A 22,435-nucleotide genomic window follows, 5' to 3' on the forward strand; every position below is an offset into this window, starting at 1 on the left:
AATTGCTTATCTGGATTTCTCTTGCTAAACTGAATCTTACGAAGTGTTTACTGTAGCTACCCCTTCCCCTAATCCAAAATTCAGAGAAATGTGCTCCGGACATGGCTAATCTAGAGTTAAAATACATTTCTCAGAAAAGGTCCTACAATCTTGTCGATTAGAATATCACAACATAGTAATCAATTTCTTCATGAATCATTGGAAAAAGTAGTCTACTCCTTTGAATCCATTCAGTTGTCACACTGACAATTTTTTATTTTGGACTGCAAAAACACAACATTAAAAAAATAAAGTCATCAATATGGCAATGTTACACTCATTGTCATAAATCACCAATCCAAAACCAAAGTGCGCATCAATTGTTCTGTACAATGCTTAAGAGAAGTTCTCTCTCCGAGGAAATGGAAAGAGTTGATTTATAGTGTGCATTGTTTCCTTCAGTTGTCCATGTTCTGTGATTAAAGTACCCAAGATTCACTGTCAACAGTTTTGCCCCTTGCAGTAATAATGTCATACAGGCACCCTATGTTGGCGACTTGTTTTTTCTTGCTTGGCTTGAAAGTTCTCCCAGTACATCGGATCCTCTGGTTCCATAGTAATAGCTGAAGAGATTAGATCCTTAAACGACAAAAGTGTGAACTGGGATTGTTCCTGATTAATGTTCTCTTGTAGCTAAAGAAATAAAAGTGCTTACGTTAAGGGTAAATACAGAACAATTTTGTGGAAAAAAGGTCTTGTAATACTTGGCAAATCATATAATACAATTTTTTACACTTATTTACAAATAAAACCCTTTAATTCCTGAAGTACAAGGCTATACACCCAGCATAAGAAGGAGGCAGTGGCGTAGTGGCACTGTCACTGGACTAATAAGCCAGAGGCTCAGGCTAATACTCTGGGGACACAAGTTCCCACTATGTCAGCTGGTGGAATTTAAATTAATCTAATAACAAATGTAGAATTGAAAGCTAGTTTCAGTAATGGTGACCATGAAAACCCATCTGGTTCACTAATGCTGTTTAGGGAGGGTAATCTGCTGTCCTCACCTGGTCTGGCCTACATATGACTCCAGACCTGGACAATGTGGTTGACTCTTAATTGCCTTCTGAAATGGCCTAGCAAGCCACTCAGTTAAAGGGCAATTAGGAATGGGCAAAAAATATTGGCCTTGCAAAGGAGGAATTACACTAATGGAATTCCACAGTTCAAGTCATGCAGGACTGTCATGCAGAACAAACCATTCGGTTACTACAGTATGAAAGTGTTATAGCAGTGGATTGTTCTAGGACACCATAGGATGATATATTTATATCAAACAAGTGCTAGATGTTACATTTGGCAATGCAACAGGTTCACCGCTTTCCCTGTGAAAAAGAGGCATGAGTTGACAATGAACAGAAAGGACTGAGTTTCCTCATTTCCAGCTTATTTTCTTCCTTCCCTTTTAAGATGTTCTAGGCCATGCATCAACACTGGCCAAAATGGCCTTCAGGTGACTGTTATTGGAATATAATTATTAAAAGAAAACAATTATGCAAGTCTATTTTCCAGGAAGCTCCCATGGTACTTTCATCATGTGACAGCCTAAGGTGCCCATGATGAATGGTTGCTGGTTGACTCAAACTATTCTGCGCAACCTCAATTGATGTCTCCACTGAGAAACACCCAAAGTAGCAATGTGCAATGTTAAAATGTTTATCTGAGGGAACGAGACTCCACACTTTAGTTTTTCAGGGCCAGAGGGGTTACTCTGTAGTAATTATGGGCAGAATTTCACCCATGTTGGGCGGGCTCGGCGGCCGAGGAAGGCTATTGAGCGGCAGCGCTCAGTGCTGCTTGTGTGGGCAGTGGGGGGGAAGGTTGGATGGGCAGCGAAAAATTTCTTTTAATTAACTTTTTAAAGGCCTTAATAGAGTTGGGCGTGCACCTACCCGCTGAGCTAAAAATTTTACCCTATGATTTAGTACACTGCTAAAAATCTCAGTTACTCCTGATTGAAGAAGATTTTCACTGGTTCTTATAGCAAGAATACTGCATAAATAGTTGAAGTTCATGACAATTAAATAATTTCTAATTGATTCCATTTGTGGAGACTGCAATAGCACTGTGGAGCAACAGAGTATCACTGACAGCAACTTCTGGATTTCCACGTTTAGCTGAGCATATGTGAATGCCAGGAGTTGCTGTCAGTTTTACACAATAATAATGGCAAGCGTCAAAAGCCTCGGAGTTATTATTAAGTCAAATTCTGTCCTCTCCCAGTAAAGCTCCAGTGTGTATATGGGCACCGGGTAAAGCAGAAGGCAAAGAAACCTCAAAAATTAAACAAATTTCAGAGTTTGCAGCTGCTTGTTATGTAATATATATCTAGGAAGAGTAAGAGCAACTAACTTTCTGCAACTTGCTCATAATTGATAATTAACTATTTTTCTTTGTTCCTATAACGTTTAACAACAAAATAAACAGCAGAAGCAAAGTGTTCAGCATTATGTCTTTCACTGCCAGATGACAAGACTGACTCATTCTACAGGAATTCTTACAAAAGGGTAACTTCTGAGATATTTTGTTGTTTATTAATTTTGATGCTTCTACAAATTAAACTCATGGAAATGCAATTTTTTTGTTCGGCTTTTTTAGTCAATATTAGCCAACAAACTAGTTGGGGGTGAATGATCTGTTTCTGTGTCGTAAATACTAGTAGCTATCATTACCTGTACAGGGTATTTGCCAACAATGTCTGGTTTGCCAAGTGCAACAGCAACATGATGGTTATCATCCAGCATAGTTTCCTAGTAAACAAAATAAAGATCAAATCATTACAGCTTTGTACATATGAAAATAAAAGACATTAAACTGGAGTTGGTGAATACGCTGTAATGCACCTTCATTAATCTAGCCAAAACCATCTTCACATGTTGAGTGTCAGAACAAATTTAAAGTAGCCAAGCTGACACCAAACCTTAGAGTAAAATAATTATATAAATATAAAAAAGTAATCCATTCATATAATTTTTCATGCACCTATAAAGAATGTACAGCACAAAAATAGGCCATTCAGCCCGACTACTCCATATTGGGTTTATTTGCATAATATAGTGTTGGATCATAAATGAACAATCCAACAGAGGGCGGTAGTGAGAAGTGACTGAGCAACATTCTGGGAGAAGTCAGAGCAGTCACCGCAACTCAGAAGAAGATCAAGGAGAAGGACCCTTGCACTCAACAGGAGGAAGAGCATCCAACAGAGGGGGGTAGTGAGAAGTGACTGAGAAGCATTCTGGGAAAAGTCAGCGCAACTCAGAAGGGGATCGAGGAGAAGGACTCTTGCACTCAACTGGGGGAAGAGCATCCAACAGAGGATGGTAGTGAGAAGTGACTGAGAAGCATTCTGAGAAAAGTCACCACAACTCAGAAGGGGATAGAGAAGGAAACTTGCGCTCAACAGGATGAAGTGCGTCCAAAATGGGCAGTAGTGAGAAGTGACTGAGAAGCATTCTGGGAGAAGTCAGCGCAGTCACCACAACTCAGAAGGGGATCGAGAAGGATCCTTGCACTCAACAGGAGGAAGTGCATCCAACAGACGGCAGTAGTGAGAAATGACTGAGAAGCATTCTGGGAGAAGTCAGTGCAGTCACAACAACTCAGAAGGGGATCGAGGAGGACCCACTGTCAAAATTGGAATAGCCCCAAACATTACATTACTGTAGTGTTTCCATCCCTCTCTCCTCCTCAAAACAAAAAAAAGAGGGCGAGGTAGAGGCAGTACCTTCAGGAGTGCACCAGACCTGCGAGGGATACTCTTCTGAAAGTGGATTTTAAAAAACGAAGCTGATTGGTGAGTAAATCCTGGTGAGTTTTTTTTAATCTATTAAAGTAATTCATTACTTAATATTGAGGTAGGAGCTAAAAAAAAGTATAGAGTAGTACTGGACAAGTGTAATTAGTCAAGAAAAAAGGTTCCTAGCTAACATAAATAAGGTCCCGAGCTAGCGTATTTTTTAAGGGAGTAACTAGCTTAATCGAGAGGGCTGTCATGGCAGGAGAACTCAGACCCGTGATATGCTCCTCCTGCAGGTGTGGGAAATGAGGGACGCTGGAAGGTGACCATGTGTGCGGAAGGTGTGTCCAAATGCAGCTTCTAGCTAACCGGATTTCGGAGATGGAGCTGCGGGTGGACTCATTGTGGAGCATCCGCGATGCTGAGCAAGTCGTGGATAGCACGTTTAGCGAGGTAGTCACACCGCAGGTGAAGATTACACAGGCAGAAAGGGAATGGGTGACAATCAGGAACAGGAAAAGACTCAGGAAGGTAGTGCAGGAGTCCCCTGTGGTCATCCCCCTCTCTAACAGGTATACCGTTTTGGATACTGTTGGGGGGGATGGCCTCTCAGGGGAAAGCAGCAACAGCCAAGTTCACAGCACCGTGGGTGGCTCTGCTGCTCAGAGGGACGGGAGGAAAACAAGTGGCAGGGCTATAGTGATAGGGGATTCAATAGTTAGGGGCACAGGCAGACGCTTCTGTGGCTGCAAATGTGAATCAAGGGTGGTATGTTGCCTCCTTGGGGTGCCAGGGTCCAGGATGTCACAGAGCGGCAGCAGGGCATTCTGGGGAGGGAAGGTAAACAGCCAGTGGTCGTGGTACACATTGGTACCAACTACACAGGTAAACTAAGGGATGAGGACCTGCAGGCTCAGTACAGGAAGTTAGGAAATAAATTAAAATGCAGGACCTCAAATGTAGCAATCTCACGATTACTCCCAGTTCCACGTGCCAGCGAGAGCAGGAATAAGAGGATAGACCAAATGAACACGTGGCTGGAGAGATGGTGTAGCCAGATTCTTGAGGCACTGGGACCGGTTCTGGGGAAGGTGGGACCTGTACAAACCGGACGGGCTGCACCCAGGCAGAGCTGAGACCAGTGTCCTTGCGGGGGCTTTTGCTAGTTCTGTTGGGGATTATTTAAACTAGTGTGGCAGGGGGATGGGATCCCAGGAGTAGGATCAGATAGGTCAGATTCAGATCAGAAAAATGGAGGTAGAACATTAGCTAGGGATGTTGTGATAGACATGGAGTTACAGGAGAAGCAAAGTTTAAAAAGTGTCCAGCAAGGGAAACTGACAGGGTTAAACTGTTTATTCTTCAATGCAAGGAGTATTATAAACAAGGTAGATGAGTTAAGGGCACAGGCAGACACATGGCAGCAGGATGTCATTGCTATAACGGAGACCTGGCTAAAGGAGGGACAAAACTGGCAGCTTAATATCCCTGGTTATAGAGTCTTCAGACACGATAGAGTAGGATATAAAAAAGGGGGGGTGGGGTTAGCACTAATGGTTAAAGAATCAATTCCAGTTGTGAGAAGGGTTGATATACTAAATGGGTCAACAAACGAGGCTTTATGGATTGAGCTTAGAAATAAAAAAAGGGCAGTCACACTACTGGGAGTATACTACAGACCCCCAAATAGTGAAAGGGAGATAGAAGAACAAATATGTAGGCAAATTTCTGCTTTTAAGAACAAGAGGGCAATAATAGTAGGAGACTTCAACTATCCTAATATCAACTGGGATTCAAACAATACAAGGGGCACTGAGGGAGAAAACTTCACGCAGTGTGTCCAGGAAAATTTTTTCAACCAATTAGTGACAAACCCAATGAGAAGAGATACAATTTTAGACCTAATCTTGGGGAACGAAGAAGGGCAAGTGGAAGTGACAGTTGGCGACCAAATCGGGGACAATGATCACAATTCAGTTAGATTTTGCATTACCATGGAAAAGGACAGAGATAAGGCAGGAGTAAAAGTCTTGAACTGGGAGAAGGCAAATTTTGCAGAAACGAGAAGGGATTTGGCTGAGGTGGACTGGACAGCGCTGCTGGAGGATAAAACAGTGGAAAACCAGTGGGAAGCACTAAAAAGCGAGATCCTAATTGTACAAAGTAGACATGTCCCCTACAAAATAAGAGTGGTACTGCCAAATCTAGACCCCCCTGGTTGTCTAAAGGAATACAGGGGAAGATCAAACTGAAAGAGAAAGCGTATGATAGGCACAAAGAACTAAGCACTGCAGATAGCCTAGACGAATATAGGAAGTGCAGGGACGAAGTAGAAAAGGAAATAAGGAAATCAAAGAGAGGGCATGAAAAAAGATTAGCAAGTAAAGCTAAAGATAACCCAAAGATGTTTTACCAATATATTAATGCTAAAAGGTTAGTTAAGGTAAAAGTGGGACCTATCAGAGATGAAGATGGAAACTTGTGTGTAGATGCAGAGGCTGTGGGAAGAGTTTTGAATGAATATTTTGTCTCCGTGTTTACAAAGGAAAGGGAGGATGTAGAGACAGTAGTCCAGGAGGAACATTGCGAGATATTGGACAGGATAGTCGTAAAGAGAGTGTAAGTACTCGAAGGGTTGAAATCCTTGAAAGTTGATAAGTCACCAGGGCCAGATGGATTGTTTCCGAGGCTGCTGAAGGAAGTCAGGAAGGAGATAGCAGATGCTCTGAGGATGATTTTCCAATCTTCACTAGATACAGGGGAGGTACCGGAGGACTGGAGAAATGCGAACGTAGTTCCATTGTTTAAAAAGAGATCAAAAGAAAGGCCAAACAATTATAGGCCAGTTAGTCTTACATTGGTGGTGAGCAAATTAGTAGAATCAATCCTGAGAGATAGGATTAACTGTCATGTGGAAAGGCATGGACTAGTCAGGGATGGTCAGCATGGATTTGTTAAAGGAAGGTCTTGCCTCACAAATTTGAATTCTTTGAGGAAGTGACAAGAAGGGTTGATGAAGATAGTGCAGTGGATGTTGTGTACATGGATTTTAGCAAGGCATTTGACAAGGTCCCACATGGCAGATTGGTCAGGAAAGTAAAAGCCCATGGGATTCAGGGTAATGTGGCAAACTGGATAAAATGTTGGCTTCGTAACAGGAAACAAAGGGTAACGGTCGATGGATGCCCTTGCGAATGGAAAGTTGTCTCAAGTGGTGTTCCACAGGGCTCGGTGTTGGGACCCTTGCTGTTTGTGTTATATATTAACGATTTGGACATGAATGTGGGGGGCACAATTGGGAAATTTGCAGATGACACAAAGATTGGCTGAGTAGTGGATAGTGTAGAGGATAGCCATAATCTCCAAAACAGTATCGATGGGTTGGTGGAGTGGGCGGTAAAGTGGCAGGTGGATTTTAGCATAGAGAAGTGTGAGGTCATACATTTAGGGAGGTCAAACAGTTACAGGGATTACACAATAAATGGGAATATACTAAGAGGGGTAGATGAAAAGAGAGATCTTGGCGTACAAGTACATAGGTCCCTGAAGGCAGCAGTTCAAGTAGACAAGTTTGTAAAGAAGGCATATAGAATGCTCTCCTTCATTGGCAGAGGTATAGAATATAAAAGTAAGGGTATAATGTTGGAATTGTATATAATACTGGTGAGGCCACAACTGGAGTATTGTGTGCAGTTCTGGTCACCACATTACAGGAAGGACCTTAGAGCTCTGGAGAGAGTGCAGAGGAGGTTTACAAGAATATTGCCAGGGTTAGAAAAGTGTAGCTACGAGGAGAGAGTGGATAGGTTGGGGTTATTTTCCTTAGAATGAAGAAGGCTGAGAGGTGACTTGACTGAGGTGTACAAAATTATGAGGGGAACAGATAGAGTGGACAGGATAAAATTGTTTCCCTTGGTAGAGAATTCTAGAACCAAAGGACAAAGATTCAAGATAAGTGGCAGAAGGTGTAGGGGGGACATGAGGAAGAACTTTTTTACGCAGAGGGTGGTGGGTGTCTGGAATTCGCTGCCCAAGTTGGTGGTAGAGGCAGAAACTCTAAACTCTTTTAAAAAGTACCTGGATCTGTACCTTAAGTGCTGTAAGCTGCAGGGCTATGGGCCGGGTGCAGGAAGGTGGGATTAGAAAGGGCACCTGGGTGTCCTTGGGCTGGCATGGACAAGATGGGCCGAATGGCCTCCTTCTGTGCTGTAACTTTTCTATGGTTCTAACTTGGGGTATAGCTGCAAGCTGGTTAATTGAGTGAAACAGCCAGCTAATTAATCAGGGCTGGTTGTGGAAGAGAATGGCTAATGAACAAGATGACCACGAAGTGAAACTGAATCTGAATCACAAGAAGACTGGTTGACCCAGCAAGATTGCTTGGGGCATTGACAAGATTTTGGACATAATGCCAATCTGGAGGAAGGAGTGTGAGCCAACTGCAGCAGAAACAGGAATCCAAGAATGCTGTTAGATTCAGTCAGGGTGCTATGAACTGAGCCACAGCTGACACCTCCTTAAAATTCTTTCGAGTTATCAACAGTCACAGATTGCAACTCTTTTGAGTACAATCACAGTTCTTGGTTTCCGGGAGTGGGACGTGAACCCACAACCTTCTGATTCAAAGGCGAGGGTGCTATGGACTGAGCCACAGATAGTGCACTACCATCTTGGTAATAAGTAGATGTGATTTGTGATTTTGATTAGGGCAGTTTCAGCCATATCTCTCCACTATCTCCCTCCACTCTTCCATTGCATGTATCGTCAGATTGCTTTTCTGACATCTTGTCCAATACGAGCCACAATTAACTCAAGTTAAACATTGGAAGACTGAAGCCATTGTCTTCACCTCTGTCAAAAACTCTGCCCTTTGGCACTGATTCCAGCCATGTTCTCAGGTTGAACAAAACTGTTCACAACCCTGGTTTCCTATTGGACTCTGAATGACCACCCCACCTGATACTATCTTCACCATAAAAACCGTCTACTTCCATCTCTAACATTATTCACCCCAGTCCATTTGCTGAAACTGTAGTCCAAGCTTTTTTCATCGTCAGACTTGACTATTCCATTGCTGTTCTAGCTCCTCTCCTTTCCTCCACAATCTGTGATCTTCAGCTTATCCAAAGCTCTGCTGCCAATATTCTATCCCACACCAAGTCTCACTTACCTCTTACTTCCTGTCGTTGCTAACCTAAACTAGCTGCTGGTCCACAAAATCTCAAATTTAAACTTCTCATCCTGGTTTTTAAATCCATTCATAGTTTCTTTCTTTCTCATCTCAGTAACCTCCTTCACACTTGTAAAATTCCTCAGGACTCTCCATTCTCCCACTCTGGCCTGTTGTCCAACCCTTCGCCTCAGCAATGGCGGACATGCCTTCAGCCATGTAGGTGGCAAATTCTGGAATTTACTCTCCTGCAAACCCTCTCTTTAATCATTCCTAACATCCAAGTTTATTTGATTATGCTTCTGTGAAGTCTCTTGTCAATGTTTTCTATGTTAAAGGTGCAACATAAATGCAATTTGTTGTTCTTATAGTAAGTACTTAAATTAAGTTTGCACATTCAATTATTCATGTTGCATCAAATAGAAAGACATGTCTGAGAGTTGTGGCTTCCAAACTAGAATACAATTTCGTGTGAAATTGTTATTTGTCATTGATATTTAAAATTTGAGAATGCAAAAAACACACAATGATATATCCTGATTGGAATTCCAATTATTTTCATCTTATTCCCTTCCCTCTCTTTTTAGCTGTCCCTGGGCCATATATTAACCTGGCCTGTAGGTGACTTACTGTTATTAAAATAGAAAACAACTGTGTGATTCAAATGTTGCTATGCAACCAAGGATTAAAGTGGTGTTGAAAAAATAATGCAATAAAATTGTTGCTGCAAGATTTCTTTGTACAATTTAAGGTAAAAACTGTTTTTTTTTGAAAATGTAAACACTGTCCAAAATTACCCATGCATTTTGTTCCAAACCATAATCCTAGACGTAAGACTCATATCAGAGTCGCTTGTTTACTTCTTAAACATTGAAAAATGAACATGTTTCTAAACATTTTATAAGGTAGACGCCTTGCAGTACTGAATCCCTTTAAAAATCAATCATTACTAAAACCTTTACTGCCTAGGACTGAAAATAGATGAGATTTTACCAGAGAATACTGACGAGGTGTAAATATTAACACTTAATATTATTTAATCCCGACTGACAATATGTTTATTAAGAGTTAATGAGATATACTTCTAGACGTTAGATAATTTACTGCGGAATTTTCTATGTTCGCTGGCGGCAGGCGTGATAGGTGGCGCGAGTGGACAATATGGCATGATCGGTTTCACGATGGTGGGAAGGCTGGTCGCGATTGTCCGCTCAACCCACCGATAGCAGGCTGGGTTTCCCACCATCGGTTGTCGAGAACCTCATTGTAATACATCAGATTATCATTATCAGGCCATCCCGCCAGGCTCTTGCACCCCCGCTGGATTGTCCATCCACGTCGGTGGGAAAGCATGCCAACATGTTTCAAAACAACAGAGGTGACGTGCACTTGATGGCCTGCACTTTGGGTGAACTGGAGGTGAGTGCACAGCAACGTTCTGCAGAGCTCACGGGGTTGCCTGTTGCTTTGCAGGCTTCAGGGGTGCCGGGGTCAGTGTTAAGTGCTGCCCTGCCTTGGAGGCGACTTCTGAGAGGGAGCGGGAGGCTAGTGCAGCCTTGCCGTTGAGGTGATTTGTGAGGAGTGGCAAGTCCAGCCTTGCCATTCAGGCGACTTGTGGTTGAGGGGGGAGGGGAGACAAGGGCAACCCTGCCATTTAATATAGCACACAAGCATTTGGGGTTGGGGGGGGGAGATAGGGTGGGCGAGGGAAGTGGCCACGCATTCGGGAAAACTGTAGAAAGTGACCATTCCTCTGCAACTGTGACAGTTCAGGCACAGCCACATTGATATGATTGGAGTCGGGCTCCTAGCTTATCTGCCCACTCAGCACCGCAGAGGTATCAAGGTGCCACCAAGTTCACATCTGAATGACAAGAGCACTGCTCATCAGAACAAGGAGCCATAGGCAGGGAGACATTCTTGGGAGTTTATTGACAACAGTGAACAGTATGTACAAGTGATTTACACCTGTACCCAGGCTGTGCAATTAATGCCCCTTAACTGCCCTAACACTGCCGCTATGCCTTGGTGCTCCCTGGACATCCACAGCGGAGGTGGAGGCAGCCTGTTGACTGTGACGCCCTGTCTGTGATGACTTTGGCAGGCGTCATCTGGAGGGTCAAGACTTGGAGAGCTCCGGCTTGGAAGCTCCTGGCCTGCTTTCAGGGTCCTGCTGTGTGGCAGAGAGCTGCTGAGGTCACAGGAAGAGGAGAGCCGGATGGGCCGGACACACTCAGAGTCACCTGGCTGGATGGGCCTGGAATGTGCACCTGCTGATCCTCCTCCCTATGGGTGCCTGGGGGCCATAGGCCTACTCCTTGAGGAGCAGGTAGCTAGAGTGAGATCGAGCTGCCCAGCACCCCTCTCACGTACACACTGTTGGAGGCCAACTATGGCATCAGCGATGGAGTTGAACCCACACAGCTGTGCAGGAAATATGTTCTGGGCCAAGGTCTCCATGGCGGCCGCCATCCTATCAGTGTTGACCTCAGTGCGTTGGCGTGCAAGCACTATCACCTGAAACTGAAAGTGGACGAGCTCCTCCATCATGCCTTACAATCTGAGGAGTGCAGTGGACATACCTTCCTGATGTTCCCGAGTTTGCCGTTGCAGCTCCAGCAACTGTGGCACGACCGAGTTCAGAGGCTCATCATCTGACTCGGACTCAGCAACGTTCTGGCCTCCAGCAGTCCTCCAAGTGCCGGACACCTGGGACGTCCCTGCTGCTGCCTGCAGTGGTTCAGGCAGGGCGATGTGCTCCCTAGATTGTGATCCCGAGGCTACTGTAAAGCTAGGTCCCACTGAGGTGTGTGTCTCTGCGCTGGAGGGTGTGGGTAAGCGCTGTGATGGGACTTCAGGAAAGGTGCCTCCAGATTCCTCTTCAGAGGTTTCTTTGGGGCTTGATTAGAGGCCCTTGGTCATGGACTCTGTCAGCTGTTTGGCAGATGTTCCTGCAAGAGAAAGGGGAAATAATAAGCACATGGGAGTGACCTGTGAAACAGGACACATCACTCACAGCATGGTTGTCTGATGGATGTTACACTGCTGGATCCTCACTTGGTAGAACAGCGCCGACCTCACTATCAGCACAGTACCAATCCAGATCCTCGTTGGCACCTGGATGGCTCTGTTTTCAAAATCTGTGAGGACCTTGATTTCGGGTATTCCGCCACCAGTCTGCGATCTCTCTCCTGTGTGCCAGCTTGACCTGCATGGATAGAGATGGAGGAGGACAATGACGGTGAGTGTGAGAAAGTGAATGGTGATGCCCCTTGAACTGGCAGTGAGTGAGGGCCCTGTGGGTGTGTGCTGGGTTTGTGAGTGTTTGAGTTGAGAGTGATGAGAAGAATGACTTAGCCTGGCGGAATGGAGGGGATCATTCATCCTCTTGTGGCACTGGGTGGCTGTCTTCTTAAGGGCACTGCTGCCACCACCTCCCAAGCCGGATTGGTCATGCTGCTGCCCATCCTGCGGCCAGGATATCCCGGTGGGCTTCCACGACACCCAAAAGTCACTTGAGAGACCCATTATTAAACCAGAGGGCTGCAGTCTTCATCAGTTTCAGGGCCATGTCTTCCATGCAGCAGTGGTGAGCTGGAAGCACTGGGATGTGTGCTTGCGGCTGGACTTTAAACATGGCGCCCAATGTGATGCAGCACGGGGGTGATGGCAGGTGGGCGAATGAGAGCCCGCCCACCATGGAAACAGCATATTTCCCGGAAGTACATAAATAATGAGGCAGGTTTGGGACGATACAGCATGAAAACCTGCCATCGCGGCCGGCGGGTAAAATGTCATTTTACCCACCCGCTACCGCACTTGGTGCAAATTTGGGAAAATTCCGCCCTTAGTTTTTCAGCAGTAAGCACATGCATTTTAGCAGTCAGGAAATTAAAATATCCAAATCGTAAGCAGGATAATAGACACAAAAATGGTTGCCACATAGGCAGAAAATTTAATGTTAGGTCCAAATGGAAAAGCAAGACAACATTCACAAGGCAGGAGGTAGACAAATGCATGAAGAGTCGTTAGGATATGCTTAATATTGAAAATTGTCATCAATCCAGACCGGTTTAAAGTAGCTTATCAATGTTTCTCCTTCCTATCATGGTAGATGTCATAAGAGAAAGGTTCAGAGTGGCCATAATATCAGAAAACAAAGAATCAGGTTACAAATCAGTAAGTAGTTGACCAGAAAGACTGATCAACCACCAAACTAGATCAATTGGAGGAGAATCCGAGCAGATTTTTGATCTTTATGTGAGCAACAAGGCTGTGGCAAAGTCATCAAGTCTGGGTTGTTTCTTGTAGTATCAGGCGGTCCATCACTGAATTCGGAAACGAGCTTTTCAATATGTTTTACCTTGTTCAGTATACCGCAGTCATAATGTTGGAGCAATAAAAAGCAAAAGAAAGAAAACGTATATAGTGCCTTTCATTTCAAGGAACTACAAAGAGCAGAAGTGACCAGTGAATCTACTAATAGAAAAGTAGAACAGCACCAAAGTATAACTTATACAGAAGCTGTCAACAGATAATAAATATTTATTAGCATTCTTGCTGACATGGCCGTTAAGTCAATGCAATATACCACTAATATTGAGAGTCTTGCTGTCTATAGATGAATCTGGACCATCTGAAGCTTGTTTTATAAATAAAGCAACAATGTGTAAAGGAGGGACAACTGAAGCCATATTGCAAGAAAGATTTCCTCAATAAGGTTGTCATGAGCTATACAAAAATGTTAGCTTATCCCCTGATCCATAGGGAGTGTACGCTATACATCTCTCTTTGTTTCCAATGGATATGTCTCTATGAAAGTAGATAGCCAACATGTCAGCTCGATTAAATATTTTGGTAATGCTGTAGTGCAAAAGTCATCTCAATCCAAATGTGTTAAGAATACAAAACTTATTTTTTAAAAGACCAAACCTTTGCTCTATTGTGGATATAATTGGTAATAATTAACTTATAGCAGTAGCCATTCTACTGACCAGGATAATGATTATGAAACACAACTGATGTAATAAGGAGTGAATAAATCAGGAGAGATATTCAGAAATTGCTTTTATTCATCTCCTAGGGGTTGGTTTCAGCATGGCGTAAGTCTGGTAACAGGTGGATGCATATTTGTACGTTAGAATGATGCACTAACTGCATTATTTTTCCTTTCATTTTGAAAATGAATTTCCCCTGAAGTAACAATACAAAATTAAACAATTATAAGCTAATGAGAGAAACAACCACAGTGATTGCTTTAATTATTTCATGTTAATATTTTTGACTAGTATGTACCTGTCACAACTGGTCATTTCACTTCAATGGCTGGTAACTACTTGGTGATTTTATTACCGTATGTCTGAACATTACTAGCTCTATTTTATTAAAACAATTCTTCTGTGGGTATGAATTCCTTTCTAATTCCCTTAGACTATGCATCACCTGCACTCAGATGTTGTAGTCCCAATTTTTCATGTATGCCACTCTGATCTGGTGACGACATTCCCATTGGCAAGAAGCCTAGCCTCTGCTTAGGTTGGCAGTCCAGTTAAAAACACCCAAAAATGAGAGCACAGAAGGCCATTAGGTTCATCATGCTGGTGCTGGTGTACCTCTTTAATTGGAGCTTTTTACTCCTATTGCCCTGTCCTTTCCTTTTGTCTTAATGTTCTTTTTCAACTAATAATCTAACAATAATCTTTTAGATAATGTTTTATCTATCTCAATAGAAACTTGACAATACATTCCACATTTTAATCACTTGCATGTGAAAATAATTCTTAATTTTTTTTTGTTCTTCCAGTGATAATCCTTTGCCTATCCTCTGGCTGTTATTGATTTGTGAAATAAAACAATCTTTCATTATTTACTCTGCCAATATCTCAAAAAAGTACCCTCAGAAAACCTTTTGCAGATCCATTTAACTTTTGTATTACAGTAAAAAAAAATCCCCTTATTGCTAGTAAAAGGTTGTTGAATCTTCACTCTACCTTTGTCATGGCTCACAGAATCTATATGGTTAGAGTTAAGAAACATTAGAGGTGCTATCACACTACTGGGTGCATTTTTAAAAATTCATTCACGGGATGTGGGCTTTGCTGGCTGGGCCAGCATTTATGCCTAGTTGCCCTTGAGGAGATGGTGGTGAGCTGCCTTCTTGAACCGTTGCAGTCCATATGGTGTAGGTACACCCACAGTGCTGTTAGGGAGGGAGGTCCAGGATTTTGACCCAGCGACAGTGAAGGAACAGTGATGTATTTCCAAGTCAGGATGGTGAGTTACTTGGAGGGGAACCTCCAGGTGGTGGTGTTCCCATCTATCTGCTGCCCTTGTCCTTCTAGGCAGTATGGTCGTGGGTTTGGAAGGTGCTGTCTAAGGAGCCATGGTGAATTCCTGCAATGCATCTTGTAGATGGTACACACTGCTGCTACTGTGCGTTAGTGGTGGAGGGAGTGAATAATTGTGGATGTGGTGGCAATCAAGCAGGCTGCTTTGTCCTGGATGGTGTCAAGCTTTTTGAGTGTTGTGGGAGCTGCACTCATCCAGGCATGTGGGGAGTATTCCATCACACTCCTGACTTGTGCCTTGTAGATGGTGGACAGGTTTTGCGGAGTCAGGAGGTGAGTTACACGTCGCACAATTCCTAGCCTCTGACCTGCTCTTGTAGCCACAGTATTTACACGGTTAGTCCAGTTCAGTTTCTGTTCAATGGTAACCCCCAAGATGCTGAAAGTGGGGGATTCAATGATGGTAATGCCACTGAACATCAAGGGGCGATGGTTGGATTCTCTCCTGTTGGAGATGGTCATTGCCTGACACTTGTGTGGGGCGAATGTTACTTGCCTCTTGTCAGCCTAAGCCTGGATATTGTCCAGATCTTGCTGCATTTGGGCGTGAACTGCTACAGTATCTGAGGAGTCGCGAATGGTGCGACCTTATGATGGAAGGAAAGTCATTGATGAAGCAGCTGAAGATGGAAGGGCCTAGGACACTTCCGGAGGAACATCTGTAGTGATGTCCTGGAGCTGAAATGACTGACCTCCAACAACCACAACCATCTTCCTTTGTGCTAGATATGACTCCAACCAGCGAAGAGTTTTCCTCCTGTCCCATTGACTCCAGTTTCGCTAGGGCTCCTTGATGTCACATTCTGTCAAACGCCGCCTTGATATCAAAGGTAGTCACTCTCACCTCACCTCAGGAGTTCAGTTCTTTTGTCCATGCTTGAACCAAGGCTGTAATGAGGTCAGGAGCTGAGTGGCCCAGGCGGAACCCAAACTGGGTGTCAGTGAACAGGTTATAACTAAGCAGGTGCCGCTTGATAGCATTGTTGATGACCCCTTTCATTACTTTACTGATGATCGAGAGTAGGCTGATGGGGCGGTAATTGCCTGGGTAGGATTTGTGCTGCTTTTTAGTACAGGACATACCTGGGCAATTTTCCACATAGCTGGGCAGATGCTGGTGTTGTAGCTGTACTGGAACAGCTTGGCTAGGGGCGCAGCAAGTTCTGGAACACAAGTCTTCAGTACTATTACCGGAATATTGTCAGGGCCCATAGCCTTTGCAGTATCCAGTGCCTTCAGCCATTTCTTGATATCACGTGGAGTGAATTGAATTGGCTGAAGACTGGCATCTGTGATGCTGGGTACCTCTGGGGGAGGCAGAGATGGATCATCCACTCAGCACTTCTGGCTGAAGATTACTGCGAATGCTTCAGCCTTATCTTTTGCACTGCTGTACTTAGCTCCTCCATGATTGAGGGTGGGGGTATTTGTGGAGCCTCCTCCTCCAGTGAGTTGTTTAATTGTCCACCACCATTCACGACTGGATGTGGCAGGACTGCAGAGCTTGGTTCTGATCCATTGGTTGTGGGATTGCTGTCTATCACTTGCTGCTTATGCTGTTTGGCACGCAAGTAGCCATGTTTTATAGCTTCACTAGGTTGAAACCTCATTTTTAGGTATGCCTGGTGCTGCTCCTGGCATGCCCTCCTGCACTTTTCATTGAACCAGGGTTGAGCCCCTGGTTTGATGGTTATGGTAGAGTGGGGGATATGCTGGGCCATGTGGTTACAGATTGTGTTCAAGTACAATTCTGCTGCTTCTGTTGGTCCACAGCACCTCATGGATGCCCAGTCTTGAGTTACTAGATCTGTTCGAAATCTATCCCATTTAGCACAGTGGTAGTGCCACACAACACGATGGAGGGTATCCTCAATGTGAAGGCAGGACTTTGTCTCCACAATGACTGTGCGGTGGTCACTCCTACCGATACTGTCATGGGCAGATGCATCTGCAGCAGGCAGGTTGGTGAGGATGAGGTGAAGTATGTTTTTACCTCTTGCTTCCCCTCACCAACTGCTGCAGACCCAGTCTAGCAGCTATGTCATTTAGAACTTGGCCAGCAGTGGTTCTACCGAGCCACTCTTGGTGATGGATATTGATGACCCCACCCAGAGTACATTTTGCACCCTTTTCACCCTCAGTGCTTCCTCCAAGTGATGTTCAACATGGAGGAGCACTGATTCATCAGCTGAGGGAGGGCAGTACGTGGTAATCAGCAGGAGGTTTCCTTGCCCACGTTTGACCTGATGCCTTGAGACTTCATAGGGCCTGGAGTCGATGTTGAGGACTTCCAGGGCAATTCCCTCCTGACTGAATACCACTGTGCCACCGCCTCTGCTGGTGGGATGGTGATGGTGGAGTTTGGGACATTATCTGTAAAGTATGGCTATATTAGGCTGTTGCTTGACTAGTCTGTGAGACAGCTCTCCCAAATTTAGCATAGCCCCCAGATGCTAGTAAGGAGGACTTTGCATTTTCGACAGGGCTGCAATTGCCATTGTCGTTTCCATTGCCTAGGTTGATGCCGGGTGGTCCATCCGGTTTCATTCCTTTTTGTGACTTTGTAGCTGTTTGTTACAACTGAGTGGCTTGCTTGGCCATTTCAGAGGGTATTTAAGAGTCAACCACATTTCTGTGGGTCTGGAGTCAGGTAAGGACGACAGATTTCCTTCCCTAAAGGACATTTGTGAACCAGATGGGTTTTTACAACAATGGACAATGGTTTCTTGGTCATCATTAGACTTTTAATTCCAGGTTTTTATTGAATTCAAATTCCACCATGTCGTGGCAGGATTCAAACTCAGGTCCCCAGAGCATTACCCTGGATCTCTGGATTACTAGTCCAGTGACAATACCACTACGCCATAGCCCACCGACTAATGGAAAAGATATTGAAGAGCAACTTTGCAGGGAAATTTCAGAGTGGTAAAGAGTGGGGAAGTGGTGGTGTAATGGTATTGTCACTGGGTTCATATTCCAGAGTCCCAGGGTGGTGGTGTTTATACAGAGCAGATAGAAATTGTTCCTATTGGCAGAAGGTTCAAGAACCAGAGGACTGCACTGCCTGAGTAGGTGGAGGTAGATTCAAACATAGCTTTCAAAAGTGAACTGCAAAAGCACCTGAAGGGAAAAAAAAAAAATACAGGGCTATGGGGAAAAGACAGGGGCGTGGGAATAACTGATTTGCTCTTGCAGAGAGCTGGTACAGATAAGACAGCCCAAATGGCCTCCTTCTGTGCTGTGGCCATTCTATGATCAGAAGAGGGAAAGAGGGGCAAGGAGGTGACAGAGGGTTGGTGAGGAGGTAGGGAAATATACAAAAAAGAGAAAAAATAGGACAGGGCAGTTGATAATAAAAAAGAAAATCAGCAAAATGAATTAGATGAAGATGCACAATTCATTATTTTAAAGCAGCTGTCACATTTCTAGTATTTTGCCATTTGCTCTTGCAACAGATCCAAAACAGAATGACTTTTGAAATGTGCTTCAAAGTTGGAACTTGCTTTAAAGGGATTAATTTCTCAACCCAACTTCATGCTGGGATGTGACTCAGAAATTAAACACAGTATTTAGCTGGATAGACTCAGAGTGCAGGGGCCCCATCAAAATATTTTCTAGCACAGATTTGCACCATAGGGATCTAATGCCTTCTTGCATGGAGCAGGGTGGGGAAGGGGTGGAGTGGGGGGGGTTGTATGAAGATGTTACAACATCCAGTCAGATGTGATCGGCAGCTCTACTGGCCAGCACACAGCTCCCAGAAAGTTGAGAGAAAAGTGACTGAACTTATAGACAGGAAGTTGAGTAATTTTTTTCCTGCTGCAAGAGGCAATCAGTCTTTTGTTAAAGGTAAAACAGTGAGAAAGGGTGAAGACAACAACAACTTGCATTTATATAGCACTGGAAAACCAATTTCTCAAGATAAGATGATTCACTCAAGTGGTGTAGTATCACGTGTCACATTGTAAAGTCTGACCCAAACATGAATTATACATTTTTAAAAATGTTTTCATGTGATGTGAGCTTCACTGGCAAGGTCAGGATTTGTTGCCCATCCCTAATCAGCCTTCAGAAGGTGGTGGTGAGCCTCCTCCTTAAACCAATGCAGTCCACTTGGTGCAGGTACATCCACAGTGCTGTTAGGAAGAGAGTTCAAGTATTTTGACCCAGTGACAGTGAAGGAATGGTGATATAGTTCCAAGTAAGGATGGTGTGTCGGTTTGAGGAGAAGTTGCAGATGGTGGCGTTCCCATGCGTCTCCTGTCCTTGTCCTTCTAGGTGTAGAGGTTACGGGTTTGGAAGTTGCTGTCAAAGGAGGCTTGGCGAGTTGCAGCAGTGGATCTTATGGATGATACACACTGCTGCCACTGTGCGTCGGTGGTGGATGGTGTGAACGATTAAGGTGGTAGATGGGGTGTCAGTCAAGCAGGCTGCTTTGCCCTGGATGGTGTTGAGTTTCTTGAGAGTTGTTGGCGTGGCATTTATCCAGGCAAGTGGAGAGTATTCCATCACACTCCTGACTTGTAACTTGTAGATAGTGGACAGGCTTTGGGGAGTCAGGAGATGAGTTATTGGCCACAGAATTCCCAGCCTCTGACCTACTATTGGAGCCACAGTACTTATAAGATTCAGAATCTACGAATCCCACGTGTATCATGTCCTGTGACTTGGAACTAAATGGTCAATTCGCAGACAGTGTTTGGGTTATATTTTCCTTCATTTGCTGTTAAATGAAAAAAATCAGCATCAGGCACTAATCAATGCACGTACGCTGGGCTGATGCTGAGGTACAATACTGCAGGAATGCTGCATTGCAGGAAATGCAGTTCTTCAGGTGAGATGTCAAATGGAACTCCTGTTTCTGGTCAATGGTAACCCCCAGGATGGAGGTGTTAATTGCCTGGCACTTGTGTGGCACGGATGTTCCTTGCCACTTATCGGCCTAAACCTGAATGTTGTTCAAGTCTTGTTGCATGCAGATGTGGATTGTTTCAGAATATGAGCCTCAAATGGTACTGAACACTATGCAATCAGCAGTAAACATTCCCACTTCTCACCTCCTGATGGAGAGGCGGTCATTGATGAAGCTGATGAAGATGGTTGCACCAAGGATATTACCCTATGGTACTCCTACAGCAATGTCCTGGGACTGAGATGATTGGCCTCCAACAACCACAGCCATCTTCCTTTGTGCTAGATATGGCTCTAACCAGTGGAGAGATTCCCCCCGATTCCCACCGTCTTCAATTTTGTTAAGCCTCCTCGATGCCACACTTGGGCAAATGGTGTCTTGATGTCAAGGGCAGTCACTCCCACTTCACCTCTGGAATGCAGCTCTTTTGTCTATGTTTGGACCAATGCTGTAATGAGGTCTGGAGCCCAGTGTCCCTAGCAGAACCCAGACCAAGCATCTGTGAGCAGGTTATTGCTGAGTAAGTGCCGCTCGATAGCACTGTGTTATGAACTCAAGGGAGACCATTAGCCTTTTAAAAAGAAATTCAAATTCCCAGTTATTAACTGAAAGAATTATTCTACAAGGTTTCAAGTTTTAAACAAAATTTTTTACTGTGCAAAGTTATACAAAGTGCTAACTTAACACTGAGATAAAAATAAAATACTGCGGATGCTGGAAATCTGAAATAAAAACAGAAAATCCTGGAAAACCTCAGCAAGTCTGCCATCACCTGTGGAGAGAGAAACAGAGTTAACGTTTTGAGTCCGTATGATTTAACGAAGGGCCATATGGATTTGAAACATCAACTCTGTTTCTTTCTCCACAGCTGCTGCCAGACCTGAGTTTTTCCAGCATTTCTGTTTTTACCACTAACTTAACACTATATTTCGTAAACAATTGTATTTTAAACTTGAAATCTTAACAGGATTCTCCCTGTTCTATTTTTATTTCCAATCAAGAGCATTCCTATGCTTTACAGGATCTTGAAGCTTCCTTCACTTCTCCTGGGACCAAACCAAGGTGTACCACAGCTTTCAGGAATTCACTTTGATTCTCTGCAGTGTTCCCGCAATTCTCTGAGGTATGAGATTTCTTGGGGTCCTTCCACTAGCATCCAACTAACAACATAGGCTGCAGCAGTTCAAGAAGGAAGCTTATCACAGCGCAAGGACAATTAGGGATGAACAATAAATCCTAGCCTAGCCAGTGATGCCCACATCCCGTAAAGAATTTAAAACAACCCTGCAACTCTTCTTAAGCACCTCATAATTATCGCCACCCCAGATCAAGCATGGGCCTCACTGAACTATTGCTAAGTGACTCCAACTCAGAAATACTCCTGTTTTCTGATAGCCCTTTGCTTCTGGTCTACAGCTTCTAGTAGATTCTCTGTCTCTGTCTACTTCTAAGCTGCTCCAGCTCCAGACATAAAACGCCTGTTTCAAAGCTACTCCAAGCTGACTGACAGTTTCTGTGACAAAACAGATGCAACTAAACAAAAGAAAATCTCCCTGCAGAGTGCCCCACAGTAATAAGGCCCACCTGCAACATTGCAGGTAGAGATTTAAACCAATTACGTCCAACTTTATCTGTCCTTTGATCTGAAAAGCATATGGGTACTTTAATGTCTTCCCTTGCTTTCCTGTTGCTTCCAACCCTTCCTTTTATCTGGGACCCACATGAATAATTTAAACCCCTAATGGGGACAACGATAGACATCTTGTCTCTACCAAGAAACTCAGAAAGGTGCCACCTATTGTTTAATGTTTTCACTGTTCCCCTTCTGAACTTTTTAAAATGAACATGGACCATTCTTTGAATGGCAATTATCTTAGTCCTGTTTACCAGCTTCTCAAACCAGGTGCTTCCATTACTTTACATGTAAAACTTCAATCCCCACGAAAAGTTATACTCCTAAAACATATGGATCATGAAATTAGACAAACTGTCAATAACAACTTCCATCACTTTGCAGATGATTGCGAGTAGACTGATGGGGCAGTAATTGGCTGGAATGGATTTGTCCCACTTTTTGTGGACAGGACATATCTGGGCTATTTTCCACATTGCTGGGTAGTTGCCAGTTTTGTAGCTGTATTGGAACAGCTTGTTTAGAGGTGCAGCTAGTTCTGGAGCACAGGTCTTCAGTACACAGCTAGGATGTTGTCAGGGCCCCATGCCCTTTG

The 22,435-nt window shown here is 44.0% G+C and overlaps 1 protein-coding gene across 3 annotated transcripts in view; it reads right to left on the bottom strand.

Annotated features, from left to right (window-relative positions):
- Nucleotides 1–225: 225 nt before the first annotated feature.
- aasdhppt (aminoadipate-semialdehyde dehydrogenase-phosphopantetheinyl transferase) overlaps nucleotides 226–22,435 on the bottom strand; it is a 61,233-nt gene continuing 39,023 nt past the window's right edge. For all 3 annotated transcript variants that reach the window (XM_078545508.1, XM_078545510.1, XM_078545509.1), the window contains 2 exons: nucleotides 2,712–2,789; nucleotides 226–672 (listed from right to left, as the gene is read on the bottom strand). In XM_078545508.1, coding sequence (XP_078401634.1) covers nucleotides 511–672; nucleotides 2,712–2,789 — 240 coding nt within the window. In that variant the 3' untranslated portion in view covers nucleotides 226–510. The remainder of the gene's footprint in view (nucleotides 673–2,711; nucleotides 2,790–22,435) is intronic.

Source organism: Cetorhinus maximus, chromosome 7, assembly GCF_964194155.1.
Source record: "Cetorhinus maximus chromosome 7, sCetMax3.hap1.1, whole genome shotgun sequence".
NCBI lineage: Eukaryota > Metazoa > Chordata > Chondrichthyes > Lamniformes > Cetorhinidae > Cetorhinus > Cetorhinus maximus.